Source organism: Phlebotomus argentipes, unplaced genomic scaffold, assembly GCF_947086385.1.
Source record: "Phlebotomus argentipes unplaced genomic scaffold, Phlebotomus argentipes genome assembly contig_6, whole genome shotgun sequence".
In the NCBI taxonomy this organism is placed as follows: domain Eukaryota; kingdom Metazoa; phylum Arthropoda; class Insecta; order Diptera; family Psychodidae; genus Phlebotomus; species Phlebotomus argentipes.
This window is the reverse complement of record NW_026776145.1, coordinates 3,554,594-3,574,093: the sequence shown is the minus strand read 5'-3', so window position 1 is coordinate 3,574,093 and position 19,500 is coordinate 3,554,594. Positions and strand designations below refer to the sequence as shown.

General features: G+C 44.9%; 4 protein-coding genes across 7 annotated transcripts; 2 read left to right on the top strand and 2 right to left on the bottom strand.

Moving 5' to 3' along the window:
- Positions 1-141: 141 nt before the first annotated feature.
- On the top strand, positions 142-4,446 carry LOC132258760 (saccharopine dehydrogenase-like oxidoreductase). Of its 2 annotated transcripts, none has more exons than XM_059756234.1 (3): positions 142-276; positions 2,165-3,347; positions 3,775-4,446. In XM_059756234.1, the coding sequence occupies exons 2-3, from the start codon at positions 2,179-2,181 to the stop codon at positions 3,890-3,892; spliced, it is 1,287 nt and encodes a 428-aa protein (XP_059612217.1). In that variant the 5' UTR covers positions 142-276; positions 2,165-2,178; the 3' UTR covers positions 3,893-4,446. The 2 variants fall into 2 exon arrangements, with proteins under 2 accessions (XP_059612217.1, XP_059612209.1); XM_059756226.1 differs by lacking the exon at positions 142-276 and adding an exon at positions 1,930-2,098.
- A 103-nt stretch (positions 4,447-4,549) lies between these two features.
- Positions 4,550-12,979, bottom strand: LOC132258731 (rho GTPase-activating protein 39). 3 transcript variants are annotated; one of them, XM_059756202.1, is made up of 14 exons: positions 12,832-12,979; positions 12,486-12,576; positions 11,187-11,411; positions 9,968-10,580; positions 9,768-9,875; positions 9,529-9,710; positions 8,731-8,861; positions 8,235-8,658; positions 7,194-7,501; positions 6,576-7,121; positions 6,368-6,511; positions 6,126-6,306; positions 5,663-6,055; positions 4,550-5,606 (listed from the first exon to the last, which is right to left on the bottom strand). In XM_059756202.1, exons 1-14 carry the CDS (start codon positions 12,843-12,845, stop codon positions 5,382-5,384), a joined length of 3,585 nt encoding a protein of 1,194 aa, XP_059612185.1. In that variant the 5' UTR covers positions 12,846-12,979; the 3' UTR covers positions 4,550-5,381. The 3 variants fall into 3 exon arrangements, with proteins under 3 accessions (XP_059612185.1, XP_059612169.1, XP_059612177.1); XM_059756186.1 differs by having other exon boundaries at positions 9,529-9,875; XM_059756194.1 differs by having other exon boundaries at positions 9,529-9,875; positions 11,205-11,411.
- Positions 12,980-13,165: 186 nt separating this feature from the next.
- On the bottom strand, positions 13,166-15,323 carry LOC132261941 (eukaryotic translation initiation factor 3 subunit D). Its single transcript, XM_059761040.1, has 3 exons — positions 14,979-15,323; positions 14,092-14,876; positions 13,166-14,027 (listed from the first exon to the last, which is right to left on the bottom strand). The coding sequence occupies exons 1-3, from the start codon at positions 15,172-15,174 to the stop codon at positions 13,335-13,337; spliced, it is 1,674 nt and encodes a 557-aa protein (XP_059617023.1). The 5' UTR covers positions 15,175-15,323; the 3' UTR covers positions 13,166-13,334.
- A 1,190-nt stretch (positions 15,324-16,513) lies between these two features.
- On the top strand, positions 16,514-19,108 carry LOC132262794 (L-allo-threonine aldolase). The gene is made up of 3 exons (XM_059762253.1): positions 16,514-16,872; positions 16,950-17,814; positions 18,407-19,108. The coding sequence occupies exons 2-3, from the start codon at positions 16,977-16,979 to the stop codon at positions 18,724-18,726; spliced, it is 1,158 nt and encodes a 385-aa protein (XP_059618236.1). The 5' UTR covers positions 16,514-16,872; positions 16,950-16,976; the 3' UTR covers positions 18,727-19,108.
- Positions 19,109-19,500: the final 392 nt, after the last annotated feature.

The following is a 19,500-nucleotide window of genomic DNA, read 5'->3' as shown; positions in this document are numbered from 1 at the left end:
AACCAAGAGAACTAATAACGCTTTGGTACAAATGCTTTTTCTGCATAAATTACTGACGAAGTGAAATTGTGTAATAAAAGCGACTCCATTATTTACCCCCCGCTGATGCCAGATACTGACGCCGGGCGGCGTTGACGTGCGTTGTTGCTTCCCGTTGTTTTCAGTCTGTCGTGCGACTCTTGCGTGAAAAGGTGTTAAAATCCGGCTTATTCCGTGCTATTCCAGCAATAATTAATCAATTATTGCACTTAATCGCATACAGCTGAGCAACTTGAGGTAAAATCACCGAATATTCTCACCGTGTTTCATTGAAAATCCACTCAAATTTATGATTAAAAATCATCGACATTTTTTCTGCCTCTCGCCTTATCTCAATCCCCTTTTAATTATTGTACTCGAATGCGAAAGTCCACATCAGTAAAAAACAGAATTATGCAAGCAATATTGCCGGGCGGCAGTCTATAAGTTCACGCGAAATTACATTTGGTGAGGATGTGGCGGAATATGCAAAATTTTCTGCAAAAAGTTCCAGCAAAAGAAACTCGATTGCATTTCTTCCATTTCTTGCCGGGTAAAAGTCAAATGGGAGGAATAAAATGAATGCTTTGAATGGATAATAGTGGAAGAAATTGTCACAATTCCATCTGTGGAGTTCGCTCATTAAAAACCGCCGCCAACGCCCCAGAGAAAAAGGCGAAAAGTGCAGCGCGATCATGACGCAATGGCACTGTTTTAGCCACGCACAGCCTTTCGGCGGATCCAGAAGCTCGCCTGGCAGAGGGCACATGAACTTAACTGTTCATTTATGGGCATTTGTTCCTCTCGAATGTCCGTACGCTGACTAGAATGTCTCGCTAAATCAATTTTATCGATTCTCTCTCACTCTTTCTGGCCATCTCGATGATCACGACTGTTGGTTTCCAAGTATTGTTCACTCCACAACAGCATTATTGCTCTCCAGCGGCTCATAAGGAACAGTGCATGGCGCAATTGTTCGAACAAGAGAGTATTATTCCTATCTGAAGTTGGATTTTATTTGCATTTCTTCGCTTTGTAAACAATTTGACGATGCTTTAGTGGACATTTTAATGGTTTTCCGACGATATTTCTTTGTGTTGATCAAATGTGAATGTTTGGGATGAGAAATAGGATAAATAGTTGATTTGTGCCGGTGAATGAATACCTAAAAATAGATTTTTCTTAAAAAATGTCCAAAATATATGAGAAGTTTCGCAGATTTTAATTCATTTCATCACTCATTAATTGTGTGGGTTCTTCAATTTACTCATCATCGTTACTGTGATTAAGTTTAAATTCAATCTGTCCCAAGAATTCCGGCACAGAGTGTGCTTTTTCTCTTCGATCCTTTTCTCCCTTCCCCTTTACTCAATAATAAATCATCGCGGAGTTTGGAAATGCTTTCATATGGGGTATTTGGTCTTGCTCTCTGTCTCTTCTCTTCTCGCTCCCTCCGCTGGATCAGTTCCGAAAATAAGTTGTGTGATCAATTTGGGTGAATCACGTTCGCGTGTGTGAGTGTATAAATATTTGGAATAATCCCAGAGGAAGAATTTCCTCACTGAGTTGACTTCCAGATTGTCTCTCTGACGCGCTCTCGACGCATTGGCCAGATGTTGAAATATTGACTCATGCAGAGTGACCGAGAGAGCGAGGCTTATTCCGCAGGACGCGCGCAGTTTGAATTGGGAATTTATTCACCCTTGCGTGCGATACATTGTTGAATGCAAGGCACTGAGTCAGAAGGCAAATCTTTATTGTTGAAGAGAACAGAGCGGAGATGTTTGTATTTGGCTCTGTGGCAGACACATTATATTTGCAATTATCACCTGCATTCGTATGGAAGGCAAATATTAAAGAAGGTGATAAGAGGATGCTTTAGAGAGATCATATGATCGCAGGAAGACTGCCATCAGTTGGCCATTGGCTCTGGGTGATTCTCAAACTTCTGGGGGACTTTTTCCACTTGAATTCTCTCATAATAAGTCAGATGCTTTATAAGGCGTGAATTTTACAGTGAATGGCACGTGCATGCACCTCATTAAAAATATGATTACACATCTTGGGACTATATTTAGAAGTACTGAGATTGAGTTTGGAGATAGATAATGCGAAGGCTTACGAAATTGATCGTCTCTTCTTTCAGGAGATTCTCACAAAATGTCTGCTGATCGCTTGGATGTGGTGATCTTCGGGGCGACGGGCTTCACAGGCAATTGTGCTGTGGAGAAGAGCGTGGAGTTCCTGTCGAAAGTCAAGTGGGGCATCGCCGGGAGGAATCAGTCGAAGCTGGAGGGCGTGCGAGAGAGGATTGGCACCAAAGTGTCCAAGGACTTGTCAGAGATTCCCATCATAATCGCCGATGTGGGCGATGAGGAGTCACTGAAGAAGATGGCAGAGCAGGCAAAGGTCGTGGTGAACTGCTGCGGTCCGTATCGTCACTTCGGCGAGGCTGTCGTGAAGGCGTGCATCGCCGCGGGCACTCATCACGTGGACGTGAGCGGTGAGCCGCAGTACATGGAGAGAATGCAGCTGGAGTACGACGAGGCGGCGCGCGAAGCGGGCGTCTATGTGGTGTCAGCATGTGGATTCGACAGCATTCCCGCGGATTTGGGCACACTCTTCCACGAGCGTCACTTCGAGGGCGTCGTGAATTCCGTGGAGACTTATTTGGTGGCGAAGAGCACGGGTCCCGGCGCATCTCTGCACTACGGCACTTGGGAGTCTGCTATTTACGGGCTCGCCCACGCCAATGAGCTCAGATCGCTGCGTTCGAAGCTGTTCAAGGAACGTCTGCCGTCGATGAAGCCCTCACTCAAGAACCGCCCTATCTTCCATCGAGCACCCGTGGTGAGGAATGCTGTGTGCCTACCTTTCCTGGGCTCCGACAGATCCGTCGTGATGCGCTCGCAGCGCTTCCTCTTCGAGACGCAGAAGAAGCGCCCCGTCCAGGTGCGCACATACATGTCAGTGGGCACATACTTCACTGCTCTCCTCTTCATCCTGGCCGGAGCTATTTTCTCCCTCTTCACACGCTTCTCGCTGGGTCGCCGCCTGCTGCTTGACTACCCCAAACTGTTCTCCTTTGGCTTCGCCAGTCACGAGGGTCCGTCGGAGGAGAAGATGAAGAACACTAAGTTCACCATGTGGTTCCAGGGCGCCGGCTGGCCTGAGGCACTCGCCGAGGGTGAGGATCAGTACGCTGATCCGCCAACGAAGAAGCTCGTCACCAAAGTGTCGGGCACCGACTTTGGATATGGAAATACAGCCGCTTGTATTCTGCTCTGCGCCACGACAATCCTCAAGGAACACTCCAAAATGCCCGGAAAGTGAGTCATTTTCTTCTCATACAAGTCAACATAATAATATTTATACACTATCGATAAAAAGTGATTGATTTGAAAGGCTAATAGAAATTCTGCCACAAAACAATATCAGGTCAGAACTTGATGGACTTTTACAATGTTGAATTATGTCATAAGCACAAGAAGAACTTCCAGGTAAAGACCGCAGAACTCATTCTCTGTGGCTTTTGTGGATGTCAGTGAACTTCACAGCCAATAGATTTTGCAAAAAGAGGAAAGTAACACTATTACGTGACAGAATTTATATTGATGTGCAACAAGAAGTCACTGTTCCATTTCTCTCGCCATTGTCTCTCAATAAGGCAATCAAATGGTATCTCTTCATCTAAGAAGCGGGCGTTTCAGTATTTGAAATATTCACTAATTCATCAATTTCTCTGTTCTTTTTCAGAGGAGGCGTTCTGGCGCCCGGAGCTGCCTTTGGCAAGACAAGTCTTATTGATGAGCTCAATAAGAACGACGTCTTCACCTTTGAGGTCGTGTCAGCAAAGGAAGATTCACAGAATTAATCGATTGTTTGCATAAGAACACATTTTTTCACTTGCTTCTTTTCCCATCCAAGTAATATGGATATTTAATCGTGACCTGCCTTAAGGAATGGATTTATTCTATTTATGCGCTCACTGAAAGTCTAATAAAGAAAATTTGTCTCTGCAATCTGAAAGGAAATAAAGGCATTTTCCTAATTTTCATTGTAATTTATTTCTCTTTTTTTCTCTTTTAAATATGTTCATGAACTTACTAATATTGTTGCTTCTTTAAGTCTTTTTCTACACTATTATCTTTTCTCATCGTTTCTGCATGTTTATTTTCTCTTCGATCTTTAAGTTAATGCAATAGTTTCGCATAAAAATCAAGTACGTTGAAAAATATCTATCAAAAAATCTTTAAGTCATAATTAATTTGTTCTCTGTTCATTGTTTAAAACAGGGAAATTGTAAAAGAGACTAAAAAATGGATACAAAAAAACAGGGAATAATTCTCATCCTTCAGGTTTGTGACAACAAAATGAACAACACTTTTAAGTCTTTCGTAATTGCAAAATTATAAAATAAAATAAAATTGAGAGGAATAATACAAAAAAACGAGAGTTTATAAATGAGGGTAATGGAAAACAATTAAAATGAGATTCGCAATTGATAAGGTGGAAAGTTTGGAGATTTATCTTGTTTTTTTTTCAGGAATCTTAGTGGAATTTCTCTTTTTTCTTCTTCTTTGCATGTCTAAAAACACTTTGGAGAGAGAATTAATTAATAATTGATTACAATAAATATTACAATGCAGTATTCTTTTCATAATTCAATAATGGCTTTTTCTATCATTCTTCCTCTTTAAAGTATTGCAAAAATATTTTTATCTCTATTTTTACTCCACTTCTCTCCTAAATTCTGCTTCACCCAAGCTTATTGGTGGCTCATTTGATTCATGTTCTTCAAAAGTTACTTTCATCATCGTTTAATCATCAAAAAACTGTGGAACACTCTAGCGACTTATTTGTTATTTAATTATTGTATTTCTCTTCAATCTTCTAATGTAGATTTTCTTTAAAGTAATAAATTGCGTCCATCAATAAATATTTCTTGAATTTTCTTCGCTTAGGTTTCAAAGAAAATGTTGCCACTAAATAAGAGCGTATTTGATAGGATTTTAATATTTCCTTCCTCTCTCTTTCTCTCTGCATGATAAATTCTCTCTTCGTCAAATTCTAAAACGCCTAAATTTCATCATTTTTCACCTTCTCTCACTATAGGAAAATTTTTTAATACTTTTCAATCTTCTGTGTAACTTTTTTTTTGTTCAAAAAGACAAATACATTCTCTTTTGGAGCAAGGATATTCTCTCTTCATCAGAAATTCAATTTTATAGCACACTGTTTAAAATCGTCAACTGCACTATTGAAAGAAGTGTTTGGGAAATATTGAGAAGAAATTCTTACCTTGGCAAACAGCATGTTTTTGTTCTTTAGCAATTAACTGGAGCGATGACTGGGAAAGCTTCTCACTTGAGATATGCCACACTCGATGTGTCCATATTGATGATGAGGGTGCGCAGGAAGGCCATTTCCTTCCTCGCATTCTCGAGTATAACTTTGGGATCCTGTGATGTGCACCTCAGGCAATTAGGTGCGAATACCATTGCCAAATTCGATGAATCCATCTTCGTGTTGGCCACAACATCGGGCTGAGCAAATTGTTGCAAGAAGTGAATCAAGTACGTGAGAACCTGGAAGAATTTTACATTTTTACCACAAGTTCTTTAGTAGAAGAAATATTCCGCACCATCCTGTTAATTCGTGGCAATTTGTTAACAATCGTTGCTGCCTCCTCGGGATCCTCAGTCTGAACACACTTCTCGTACAGATCATCAGGTATAAGAGGATCATAGAGTTCGCGGTACCAAAGCTTCAGAAGACTGGCCGGTGAGTGTGCATCCATTGAGGGCTTGTACTCTGGAATTTCCCATCGATCTAGGCGATTTTTCAAGTACATCACCTCATCAACGTCCGCAGGAACACGAAAGATGCCCTCAGTTTGTTTTCCGCCCATCAGGAGCACCTGCTCGGACAGCGTCACCTGAATCCATGGCAATTGACGATCTGGGAACCTGTCCTTCTGCAGATCCATCACCTCCTGAAGTGTATTGCCAAACATACTGTCCCGAAAGATTTGATCCTGCACAAGAAAGAGACACAATTCCAATATAAATCCATCTTCAAGTCTTACTATTGCAGATAATACTCACCCTTGCTTGATTCACTTCGTCTTCTGATGGCTTTTTGGCTTGCTTCTTCCCCGAACTCCCAATCCTATCCAATCTTCGACACGCAATTGTGGCATAATGTGATATTTGCACGTGAATTGGCCACTTTCCCACCTCTGGGAAGCTCGTGGCGAAGGTAGGATCCCGATGGCGATTCATGTAGCTGAAATCAAGACATCATTAACAATCTCTGTTCACTCCAGAAAACCCCACATTAGACTCACTTCAGAAGAGCTGGTTGGAAAGTGGGCGAGGGAGGCAAAAAAGACAAACAAATGGCCATCAATTCCCACCCTCGAATCAAAGACTCACGCGATGGATTCTCCGTTGTTTGGCGGCACAATTGCACGTATAATTCATCACGGAGTCTAGAAAAACAAGAAAGATCTCTCAGATAAGATCAGACACTATCAAAGATGTTCGTTTACTCACGGTGGCTGCTGCACTGCCAGCGAGATGATATCAATTACCACGGAATTGAGACTCATTCCTTGTCTTGCTTTGCGATCACCCATGTAGATTTGCACCAGCTTGAACAACTCCGTGGCCATCTTCTTGCCCGCCTTATCACGCGACACTGCCAACATGGGTCGACTGATAGCGTTGCCCGTCCAACTCAGCATATCCCGCACGGATGACTTCTTCCTGAAGATTCCCTTCGAGTGCAGGTTCAGATTGTCTTGCGCAAACTTCTCAATATCGCACTCCTTCATTATGGCCAACTGCGGAGCGCCACCAGGTCCGGATGGTGGAAGCATTTTGGACATTCCGTGCATGTGTCGGTCAATTGATTGCTGAAGATGGAAGCCAGGCGACGGCATTGAGTGCTGCTTCTGCACACCACTCATCTTTCCATGGTGGTGATGATGGGGCAGACCTGAGCTGCCGCCCATTGGGAAGATTGGGTGATTCCGCACAGGGCTGTATATTTGTGGCTCATCTCGAGCACTTTCCAGTTTGGCCTCCACCTCGGAAGATCTGCAAACATCCAAAAGAATATCAACAGTAAATGCGTTTCTAACCACAATCATCCAGATAGATGACACTCACATGTCTTCCTTTTCACCCTTGTCGAAGTTCAATCCGATATTGTAGTAGGATGTGTGACCAGCACCACCACTGCCTCTCGTCATCCCATAATCCTCTCCAGTGACACAGTGATGCGTCAGGTAATCACCGCGACCGTCTGAGTGATCAGAATCCTCATTGTCGGGCTCGTGACCAGAGAAAGAATGCTCCGATTGACTATCTGAGTGGAGAGAATCCGAATCCAGAGGATCACCAAGTCTGTAGCATCCAGACAGTTTGGCCTGCTCTATAATATAGTGCTGCAGAGGTAGAAGATGTTCCTGCATCTCCTGAAAGCACAGATAAAGCAAAAAAGTGGTAAAATAAAGCAAAAAGATGGTCGATAATTGCTTCAAATCGTAATTACAACAGGCTTTTTTCATTTCTTACTTTTCTCAAGAGTTTTTCACTTGCTTGATTTTTTCGTTTTTTCATTTTATCTTGGCGTTTTTTGTTTGACGGGTTTTATTCCTTTGATTCATGTGTGCATTAAGACACGTTTTCATTTAATTCTCACCCAGATATTTATTGCGGGGCAAAGCTGGGCCCCGTTTCTACGATGAAGCATCAGACCACCCGAAGGCCTCTCAAACTGAGTTTCACCACTTTCCACCTCAGTTAAAAACATCGACAGCGAAGTATTAATCCTAATTGGCACGACTGTCGACATGAACTCATGGATAAACCAAACAATTGCCAGTAACGATCGTTCGTTCTTGCTAGATCATTTAAAATCTTTCCCAAGTGACATTTAACGGGATCTGGAAGGACCCCAGAAAAATACTTTCATTGCAAAAAGAAAACTCATCGATCATTTTGATTGAAATATCTCTTTGGCCTTTAGTGTGATTTCTTCGCAAAATCAAGTCTCTGTGGGTGGTTTTGGATTAATTAAAACATCTAGCACTGCCACTCAATGTAAATACACAATTTTTTTTGTGCAGAAAAACCACGAATAATTCGTGAATAAATTTAGCCTTTCAGTATTGCGAAGTAAGTGGAATTAATTAGCCAACTTCTCACCTGATCCCAATTGCTGTACAGTGGCGAAATGTTCCCATTGTCGTACTCCGCATCGCTGGTCATCGTGCCCATCATGTACTGCTGCCGACGTCTCGTGCGCCTACCCGTGGACGTGGCCCTCTCGGCGCTGTGCTTGTGCATCTCCTTGTTGTGCCTCTCGAGATTTGGCTTGCTGAGATAGGGAATCACGGCCGGCGATGATTCCTCCTTATGCTCCTTTGGTGTATTGCTAAATGACGATGTATGCTGCTGCCTCACCGGTGCACCCAATTCATTTTGGCATTGACTAGACGTCACAGCACCGCTGTACTTGTTCGCCAGTGGCTTCATCAGGCTATTGATTTGCTGTATCGACAAGCCTGAACTATTTGACACGCTTCCCGGTGACACCTTCCCCTTGTCGAGCTTCATCTTGTCCAAATATCTGACAAAGAGCAACATATGCGGAGGATTTTAGGACAAGCGCATGGCAAATTAATTGTTAATGGGAATTCACCTTTCGGGCTTTGTTGGTAGATCCAGATTCAGCAGTTCCGGATCATTCTTGTGACTAGAAATATAGGAGCTTGGGGTATCTATGGCGATGGAGACACTGCTCAAGAGTGATGGCCTCACTGGTTTCGTTGCCTGCCAAGAAGTCGCCAAGAAGACAAGCAAAAATGCCATTTAGCACAAAAATATTCCATGTGCGTCGCCGGGAGAAAGAGAATGCAAAGAATTTCACTGTGCTTCGAACACACAGCGATGTATTCATCATCATACCACTTCTCTTCACTCTCTCTCTGTTTTTCTTTGAGGGAGCTAGAAATTTTCTCAAGAATTTCATGGTTAGTATATCAATGTCTCTTGCTGAAATATTTCATGGAATTTTTATAGGCGCAATTGGTACATTACAGCTCACTGTACAGTATATGTATATGTATAATTACAGGAAGAATTGTGACCAAGAAATAAACGAGTTTTCAACTGAAAGAAGCTGGAGAAATATAGTAAATCGAAAAGGTATTGAGGAATTCTTTCAAGCTGCAGAAATGAATTGCATTAATTGTCCCGCAATTGCACAGGCTCTCTTTCGCAAAATCAATATATATGTATTTACACAAACTTATAAGAGAAAGATGAGCCAAAGCGTGGAATTTCATGAAATATTTGCGTGATTTTGTTCACTTGATCATTCGCCAATTTTCCGTATGTACAGAAACTCTGTGTGTCTCTTGCCAATAAATTGTGTCCAAATTGAGTGTGTTCGAGAGCAAAAAGGGGATTTTGAGGGGAAATTATTAAACATTCTTACATGATTCTGCGGACTTATTGGACTCTGTGGACTCGAATCACTTGATCCGCCTGTTCCGCCCGTGGCCAGTCCTCTCGACGATGTTCCACTCCCGCTGGCTCTCGTATCGTTGCCCCCGCCACCTGACGCTCCCGACGCAATCGCGGCGCCCTTGGCCGATGTGGTGTGACGTCGTCGGGTCACTGGTGTGTTTTCAACAGATTTAAAATATTTCTCATGCATAGAATCATCACTACCACCTCCATTTCCTTCATTGCCCGGCGTCGTCACCGTTCGCGACTGATGCTGCTGGCGCGGCGATGACATGAAGCTCCCGGAGCGCGTCAGAGAGACGAGCGGAGGATCTTCTGCAAAGCAAAGTGACCGCAATTAGTATTCCATCGCAACCACAACTGCAGCCCCCAACCCACACCGTAGGTACAAAAATTAAGTGTATTACTTCCAACAAAGTCGAAACTCTGGTGTTTGGTTGCATCGGCGGACGTGCGTGAGGCGAAATCTCCGGCGTGCTTCTTCTTCAGCTGCGGCGTGCTGGTGGAGTGCGCCGGGGATGCACTCCCGGCCAGGTCAGACGAGTTGGAGAGTGAGTAGGGCAACTTCTGCTTTGGATACTGTGACGATGGCTTCATGTCGCTCCCACCCATCGCCACATGGGGAATGTTGTGCGAACTGTTGCTCTCCTGGAGCATCCTGTAGCAATTCTCAGCACTGTGCTGCTTCTTCCGTCCGCCGTGCTGCTGCTGCCCAATCCGAAGACTCCCGCCGTCCTGCAGACGCCGATATCCGTGGGCACTGGAGAGGCTGGAGTCACTGGACTTGCCGGAATCATGCCTCTGGCTGCTGTTGCGCGGCGACGTCGATCCTCCCGTGTGACGACAGTATTTGTGGGCATCGTGGCGACCACCCGGCGAATCTGTAGAGCTCGGCCGGAAACTGTGGCGACCCTGTGGACTTGAGAGGAGTTCTACACTCCGAGACTCCTGTGGACCGCGCTCCTTTGACGATGCGCCCTTAATCTCAGCACGAGGATCACTCCGGAAGAGTTTAGAGATCTAAAAGCCAAAAATTGTGTAAATAAATTGCATCAAATACATCAATATACTCAGCATGCCTCCAGCATGTCATCGTGCTACGAGAGATTTGGAAAATCTACTTCAGATGAAAAGCATATTGAAAAATTCACGATGCATCATCTGAGAATGGTGCAGCGTTAAATTTGAGCACCGCTCTCTGCGCTGAATCGAATGCTGGAGGCAGCAATAACATAAATTGATTATATTTATTGCGGGACATAAAAATGGATATGAAATGATATGTGAAAGCCATATTTGAACCTCACAATGATCCACTTTGTAAGCTTTATCGCACAGGGAAGACATTAATATGATATCGGGAAGTAAAATTATACTAATTATTCTTCTCTGATATCACGCTCCAGAAGTGCTTCGCATCAATTGCATTTTCTTTTTAAATTTGACACATTAACAATTCTTACTCACAACTCATCAAGGCACAAACAAGAGCAACTCTATAGAGTTATGATTAATTGCTCAGAGTCTCAGGTCAGATCAAAGGGATTTGGCCGAGTGTCTCTTAGCAGTTTTCTCTAGCATCGCAACCAGATAGAATCACGTCGGAAATGATGATGAATTCCTTACAATTGCACTGCTATTCACCTTCCCGTGGGACGTCTGCGTGGACTCATCCTTCCTCTCTGTGTTCTGCTTCAGCGTCTGCAGCTTCGCCAGTGGGATGATGTCGCAATCCACCGGCCGATGCCACACCGTGGTCTGCGATGCCACATTGTAGTAGTAGAAGCGATGGGTGTTGGTATCAAAGAGCTCCCACCACTGAGAGTCGTTTGTTCGCTTTATATTGACACCCTGGAAAGCAAGCACAGATCAGCCGGCAGCCACTCATCTCTACGCAGAGTGTGTAAACAAAGAGGCCCAGAGCGATATGCGTTAAGTGACACAATTAATATGCGTTTGCAGAGGCGGTGAAAAAAATACAGCCGACACGCAATGAATGAATTAATTAATCCGCGCTGGAGCAGCTGTTTGGGAATTTCTCTCTCGCGCGCTTCTGCATTTTTCCAACATATTTGCCCTATGTTTTGCCACGAAACCACACTACATACCCATCGTCACGCCACACTGTTCCAAGGCTCATCATTTTGCAACCGGTCACGCCGTCTTGGCGCTGTTTCTAACCCAGTTTCTGTCGTTTTCCCACGGAATTGGGAAGCACCATTGGGAGAGGATCAGATTTGTGTTTCCAACTGCTCAAAAGCACTGGCAAATCACAATTCCAAGTCTAACAACTCCACACAAATTTCCTGGGTGGCATTTGCCAACCATCTGTGCTGCTCTGGCCGCTCTGGCTCAATTTATCGCGTAATTCCGAGGCGGTTGAGCTCTCTAAAAGAGGCCTCCAAATGCCGTTTCAGCTTTGGAATGCCATTAATTGATATTCGCCCATGATCCCTCGCACTTCTTAGTCGTTTTTTGTTCAGATGCTGCGACAGCACTAATTTTACTGTAATTTGCACAGTTGTTTGCCACTTGAGCACGATGCTACAATCCGCGAATTTCCGATGCATATCCAGATTGATTTGTAAACATTATGAGTGTAGCACACTATATAGCTTGAGTTTTCGATAGACCCGCCCTAAATTCCTCCCGAAATCTCTTACGCCTCAAGGTCAGCTTTCAACCCTTCACGGAGAGCGCACTTCTCACTTGACGCAAATGTTCATTTGTGAATCTCGTGGAGACTGGAAAATGTAAGAATCTCTTCCGCTTGAAATCCGAATCCCACCCTCGCTTCCGTCTTCAAAACAAAACACTCTGTTTCGCCCTCCCTCCATTGCAGATGGCAATTCCGCGCAACCTGCGGTCGCTGACCGCGCGGAAGTCGCGACGAAGGGTCAGGACTTTCGGCTGGAGTTGTCTCACCTCAGGCGGATCCCAGACGCACTCTCCAGTGGAGAGATTTGCGTACATGTGCTCCTTTGTGCGGGGCTCTATGATCTCGACCCATTCGATCCTGCAACGGAAGGGCAGACAGTGAGTGAAAGTGCTAAAAATAGCCATAAACAAGAGACGCGAGCAAATGTGAAAAATCTCCCATTTTCACTCGCATCTCCCGAAATCTGAGGAGTGTGTGAAAATCGCATTTTTCACCCGTGCACTTTCCCACGGCGCCGCGAGGGGCGCTAGTGCCCACCACGGGAAAATCGATTTTATATGCAGAATGCATTCGCTAACACACCCCAAACATACCCCGAAACATGCCCCTTACCTGTCCGACGACATCTTCCATCTAGAAGTTGCTGGTGGTGCTGGGAATAAATAAATATTTTCACTAAAACCTACATATTTCACGCGTAAAGTGACAAAAAGAGATTCACTGAATTTCTGAAGTTTTCCTCCTGCGCCACGCACTGGCTGACACTGGAACTAGCGACCCCACCACAAAATCCATATGGCCGCGCTTGGAGGGTTCCGCGCGATGCTGTTGCAAGGCTTACGAAGGAAAATTAGATTATTTTGAAAAAAAAATCACCTAATTTCAGTGGAAAACTAATTGAAATTGTTGAATAAACGGAAAGCTCTTTCCCATTTCCTCACAATGCTTTTTGTGGGTTTCCCCGAGCCCACCCAAAAGGTGGGAATTTTATTTTCCAAAATTTCTGATACACAATTTATTAAAATTTCTAGAGGAATTCTCATGAAAATTTATGCAAGTGGCGTATAATAGAGATAGCAGCTATAATGTAGTGAATCTGGAGCAGGAGTGGCGCTCTAATTCTTCTTCTCGCCGCCGCTGTAAGTGTAGAGCGGCTGGAAGGTTTCTCCCTCGTCTCCAGACTCCTCAGACCCGTCCGACTCGAACGTGTTCTCAGGGATGTCATAGAGTCGGATCATGGGCTTGTTGGGATCCTTCATGATCAAATACTTGCCGTCCTTCTGCTTCATCAGCAGGTCGATGATGCACCTGAGAATGCCCCACGCATTGTCCATGCTCAGGTTGATCTGCGTGGCGAATTCGTTGGGCCGGAACTGCTGAGTGCCCAGGATCACGTGGCGTGATGAGTCCTTCACATGAGCGCGGGAAACGTAGCCAAACTTGATCTGATCGGAGCCCGCCAGGAGCGCCTGAACGGTCCACTTGGCCAGCTTGCACGCGTTGTTGCGCAGCTCATTGGCCAGCACGCCGCCGCGCTGGGTGTCCAGCTTCTGGCGCCACTCCACGCCATTCGCCAACTTCGAGTCCCACTCGTTGAGTGCCTTCACGGTGAGGAACTGATGGTCCCCACTCGGCATGTTCACCACGGCGTCGTGCTCGCAGCGAGCCACCAACACCACGCCGTTGTGCAGATCCCACTTCCTGTACCGGTACGCCACGCTGGCCACCTCGCCCTCCTCCTCGTCGCCAATAAAGGGATTGGGCTCCGAGAACTTGAACTTGTTCTCCGCCTGGCCGCTCTTCAGTACCTGCAACACATCAAAGCACAGAGAGATCAAATCTCTGGTCTCTCTGGGATTGAAGCCGACTCACCTGCTGACTGAAGTTGTGGTTGATGAACGTGGCCTCAATAGCGAGATTGCGAGGCGAATTGAGAGAGTTGCCGTCGTCCTGCGGCGGCTCCACGCTCGTCTCATTCACCGTGAGCAGATCGAACTCCGTGTTGTCACGCTTGTCCATGAACAGCTTGTCCTGGATCTTGTCGATCACGATGTCCCAAGAGTAGTTGGAGCGCGTGCAGCACATAATCGTGGCCAGAATGGAGTCCGTGGCGTACACATTTCCCACAGACTTGCTGAGCGACCGAATGAGGGGGTCATCCGTGGTGGTCACAGTGTGGAAGATGCGATCCACACGCTGCAGCGGCTTCTCGCTCTTCACGTTGATTCGATCATAGGATTTGTCATAGTACTCCAGCGTTCCGCAGCACGTGATGTCCTCGCCCTCCTTCACGCCCGGTAGAGACAACTTGGCCAGCCGAGGGAAGTCCATCTCTTCGATGGTCATCCAGTCTGGACGCACAGTCACAGAGGCGTCGCGGATCTTGGGCGGTGGTCCACGCATGCCCCACTTCCTACCAGTCGTTCCGCGGCGCTGATCCCGCATCTTGACGCTCTTCCCGAGCGACTGCAGGCCACCCTGATGGCCTCCGCCGCGTCCGCCGCGACCCCTCATGTGTCTCATGTTGCCACGGAAGCGGCCACGCTGGTACGGCAACTTCTGCACGCGCGCCGTGTCCACCAGATGGAACGTAGTCTCATCCTCGTCATGGTAGTACGCGTACTGACTGCCCGTCCCGAATTGACTTGCGTACTTATCTGGAAGGAAAAACACGGAAATTACAGTGTGAAAATGTCCCGGACAGCTTGTTTGAGGTTATGTCTGAGTCATCCCCAAAAGCACCCCTAAAATCCACTTACTTGGGAACTTCTTGTCCACAGTCGCCGTCCCGGTCCAGTCACTGATCTTCCCCAAGCGGTCGCTCTTGCTGAAGGGCTGATAGGGCATATCTCTGAAGTCGATTTTCTCACATGGGCCCCAGCCTTCTTCGTTATACTGCAGTTGCGGCTTCACGAAGTCCGCGTACGCCGCCGCCGAGTTCTCAGATTCACTCATTGTGGTAAAGTAAGAGACTTGCTGCACACTTTCGTACCACGTTCACTGATTTCCGCACAGTATTTCACTTGTTTCGGCCAAAAGAAAAATCCGCAGCTTTCCTCTCACCTTGTGACGTGACAAGTGTTATACGACTGTGCTAATTTCAGTTTGAGGAACCATACAACGACATTTGAGGGAAACTCTCCAACGTGAGAGTGCGCCGGAAAGTATGCAAAACTGATTCCCGCCCGAAATTCAAAAGGTGCTTTTGACTGAAAAATATATTAATGGATCCTTTGAGTGGATATGCAGCATTCAATCAAAGTCTAAGGGTGAAATTACATTGCTAATTTGTATGAAGTCTACAACTGCAATTCACTAATCTCTACAGACAAATGTTAATGAAGATATTCGTGAAAAGCACACTATAATGAACTACATGCGGAAATATGTCTAACATCTCGCGACAGAATCAATGCGGGACGACAGGAAGCTCACCGGTTTCTCACATATGCACATTAGATAGAGTGAGAGAGTTCTGGCTGGGAAATTCTCCAGGTGCATGAAATTTTGGGACAGCCGGCAATTTATTGTGAAAGTTTGGAGGGTGGCAGGGCGAGATGAGCAAAGTTCGAGGGAAGTGGCTTTCACGCAGTCACAAAGGCAAGAAGGACGCTCGGTTGTCTCGGATGGCGGAAGTTTTCCGCTCTCTCCATATCCTATGACATGCATTAGTGTCCCGCCTGTTTGTCGTGTCTGGTAGAAGACTTCTCTCGGAATCAATGGCACCGGAAACAAGACACAGTGCTGGACAACATCCACAATCTCTGGTGTGTGTCCGTCTAATGGAAATCTCAAATCGCATCCAAGGAAGAAAACAGGTCACATTCGTTGACAATTATCACACAGCTTAGTTCGTTAGTTTAGTTCAATGGACAATTTACTGTTGAATGTGAAATTAATATGACAATGCAAATACACTAAGCAGACTTTGCATAAAATATTTATGCTCGAAATAAAACCTTCACTAAATATTGACATTGCTATGGGCAATTAAATATTTGACATGCTCAGCAAAACTCATTTGATTCACGCGCGTTATGGCAGTTTTGATTTTTAGATAATGTTAAAATACTTCATGCAATGACAATTGAAATTGAAATGGAAATTGATTTGAATAATTAACTTTTTGCCCATAACATTAGCAAAAGTCCGACAATTGCTCAATTTGAAGCATAAATAAATCAGAGAAATTTGCATTAAAAACTTTAATATCTGCACAGAAATTTAATTTCTATCTGTAATGTTGGGAAATTCGTACAGAAAAAATGATAATTTTCCCTGTTTCGATTCCACTGCTGTGGAGTGTAGTGATCTTTAAGCCGATCGCAAGCAACTTGTTATCTTCTCAGTGTGAGTCTTTTATTAGATCACTTCTCTCGTTCGCACCAATTTCTCCACTCTGGTGGGGTCTCTCTATCTTCGGCATGTTCACTAAATTGAACAAACACAGGCCTGTGAGACGCGAGAATTTTTATCAAGAGCATCGCGGGGGGATCACTGGTGCCACTCATGATAACTCACTAATGCTAGAGTTTTTCTCCACTCCTCCAGTGTGTGTCTGGCTGAGGGAAGGTGAAGTTCACGATTTCGCAATTCTCTCTTGGCTCACGGTCACTTTCTTAATTGTGCAGCAATTCGCTTCCTTGTGGTGTGGTCAGTTTTGCGCATAAATATCTGTCACTTGCAGAGAATGCAATTCTAGGCGTTTCCCGCTCTTGTTTCTCTTGCAGACACTGCGATTTTCCGGATCCGCAACAATGTATTCAACGCCCAAGAAGCAGACGGGAGACGACTATCATGTGGTTGATCTGAGATCGGACACTTTCACGACACCCACGCCGGAGATGCTGCGCGCCATGGTGGTGGCAAAGGTGGGAGACGACGTGTATGGCGAGGATCCGACGCTCATCGAGCTGGAACAGCGCACCGCCCGGGAGCTGGGCAAGGAGGCGGCCCTGTTCACAATCAGCGGCACGATGGGGAATCTTCTGGCCATCATGGCGCACTGCAGCGGGCGCGGCGAGGAGGTGATTTGCGGCAATATGTCGCACGCATTCCTCTATGAGCAGGGAAGCGCGGCTCACCTGGCCGGGGTTCAGCTGGCCACGCTGCCCAATTTGCCGGATGGGACTTTCAGCCTTGACCTCCTTCGCAAGAGTATTCGCAGCGTGGACGATCACGAGCCCACCACGCGCCTCGTGATAATTGAGAATACGCACAATCTCTGTGGAGGCCGAGTGATTCCTCTTGAGTGGATCCGGCAGGTGAGGTCTATTTGCACGGAGAACAACATCCTGATGCACATGGACGGAGCGAGAATCTACAATGCCGCGGCGTATCTGAAGATTCCCGTCTCCGAAATCGCCAAGGACTTCGATTCGGTGACTTTTTGCCTAAGCAAGGGACTCTCCTGTCCAGTGGGAGCACTTTTGGTGGGCAAGAAGGACTTCATTACCCGCGCCAGGCGTCTCAGGAAGGCTCTAGGTGGTGGCCTCCGCCAGGGAGGCATTCTGGCGGCAGCCGGAATCGTTTCCCTGGATAGTGTTGTGCCCATTCTCGACGGAGATCATCGCAGAACGAGAAGAATTGCCGAAGGTGAGTTTGCTTCCTTTCACAAGATACTCTCATCCGCAAGTAAGAATACAAGTGTCTATAACTGGGGCAATTTGCAATTGTGAATTTTGAACGCCGGAAGTTGGTGGAGAGGAGCTTAAAAGCTTCAGTGTGATAGAATTATATTACAAAATTTCCGTTCCATAAAAATACCCCGGAAATTTCTAATAATTTCACTTTCTTCCTGGGCTGCAATAAGAGCACGTCAGAGCGAAGAGTGGAGTTTTTTGCCAACTCTCATAAAAATTCAATGGGAAAAGTGAGAGGAAATTCAGTGAGAATGTGAAAAAGCATCCTGCCAACGAAAGAATGCAAAGGGGAAGCCACAAAGTCTCAAAACCATCTAGCAATTGGTTGAAATATGGGTTAACATGGGATAGAGAGAAAGGAAGCGTGGAAGTCATCGGGAAGATGTAGCTTTTAAAGAGATTTTGTCCTCAATTCAAAAGTTTACAGAAACTATTACGCTTATATGGAAAAAGTTGGATGGATTTCACTCTTCCAGCGCTAACTGAACTTCTCGCTATGTTGTTTCAATCCATTAGTCAATCATACACTTTTCCCTTCTTCACAGCAATCGATGCTCTGCAGAGTCCCAACTTCAAAGTGGACGTTAAGAATGTGCAGACCAACATTTTAATGTTGCAATTGGTTGATGTGAATATAAAGGCGCCGGATTTAGTGAAGCGCCTCCAGGAAGTGACAGAAGAGGAAATTGCTGCAAATGTGACGGACAAGAGCGGAAAGGGAATTGTCGTGAAGATCAGTTCTCGGGACTGGGGATACTGTCGTCTCGTCGTTTACATTCAAATCACAGACGAAGACGTTGAGCTGGCCATCAAGAAGTTCAGCTTCGTCATTCGGGAATTCGAAAAGAATAATAGAGCGCAATAATGGAGCATCTTCCACGTGGCGAAATCCAGCTATGCGAACATATCAATGGTCATTGTCTTATTTGATTAACTTTGTGAAGAGCCCCAATTTTTTTCCAGAAATTATCTATGCCTCATTTTAACCCTGTAATCTTATCAAGGGACGCTTCAGTGCGAAAACTTGTAAACAACGAGATGAAGTAATGAATATTGTTGCTGAAATACTGAATTGCTGTATTAATAAAGAGAGCGCACTACTATAATTAAAGAGTCTTGCTAAAATAAAGCACACAGTGCTAGTCTTTTTTCTATTCTGCTGGTCAAATGTATGGATTTTAAGAGGTTTTTTGGGTAGAATATTTTTTGTAAAGCTTCTGATGAAAATATACATATGCGAAAACTTTTGAGAATGTATTTTACTAAGCTAACATACACACAAACTGCAAAATTCTCAGTGATATTGAAATACTGGGTTAACTAAACAAAGTGATTCAGCAAAACCAAGCAAATGCATTCATTTTTTCTTAATTGCTTAGTGTGAACTAAACAGTAGCAAAACGACGGAGATTATAAAACAATTTTATATATCACAACATATAAACAATAAATAAAAAATAGCACTCAAGGAATGCTCGTAATACCATGAATGAAAAATCATTTTGTGATAACATTAGATTCAGCAGTAAAACGGCAGTATTTTCAGGTAGACTAGCAAATATGCTTTTATGTCGTATTAACCGAAAAAAATTAATTGTACGCATATCTTTTAACAACAATTTTAAAGGTAAATGCGTAT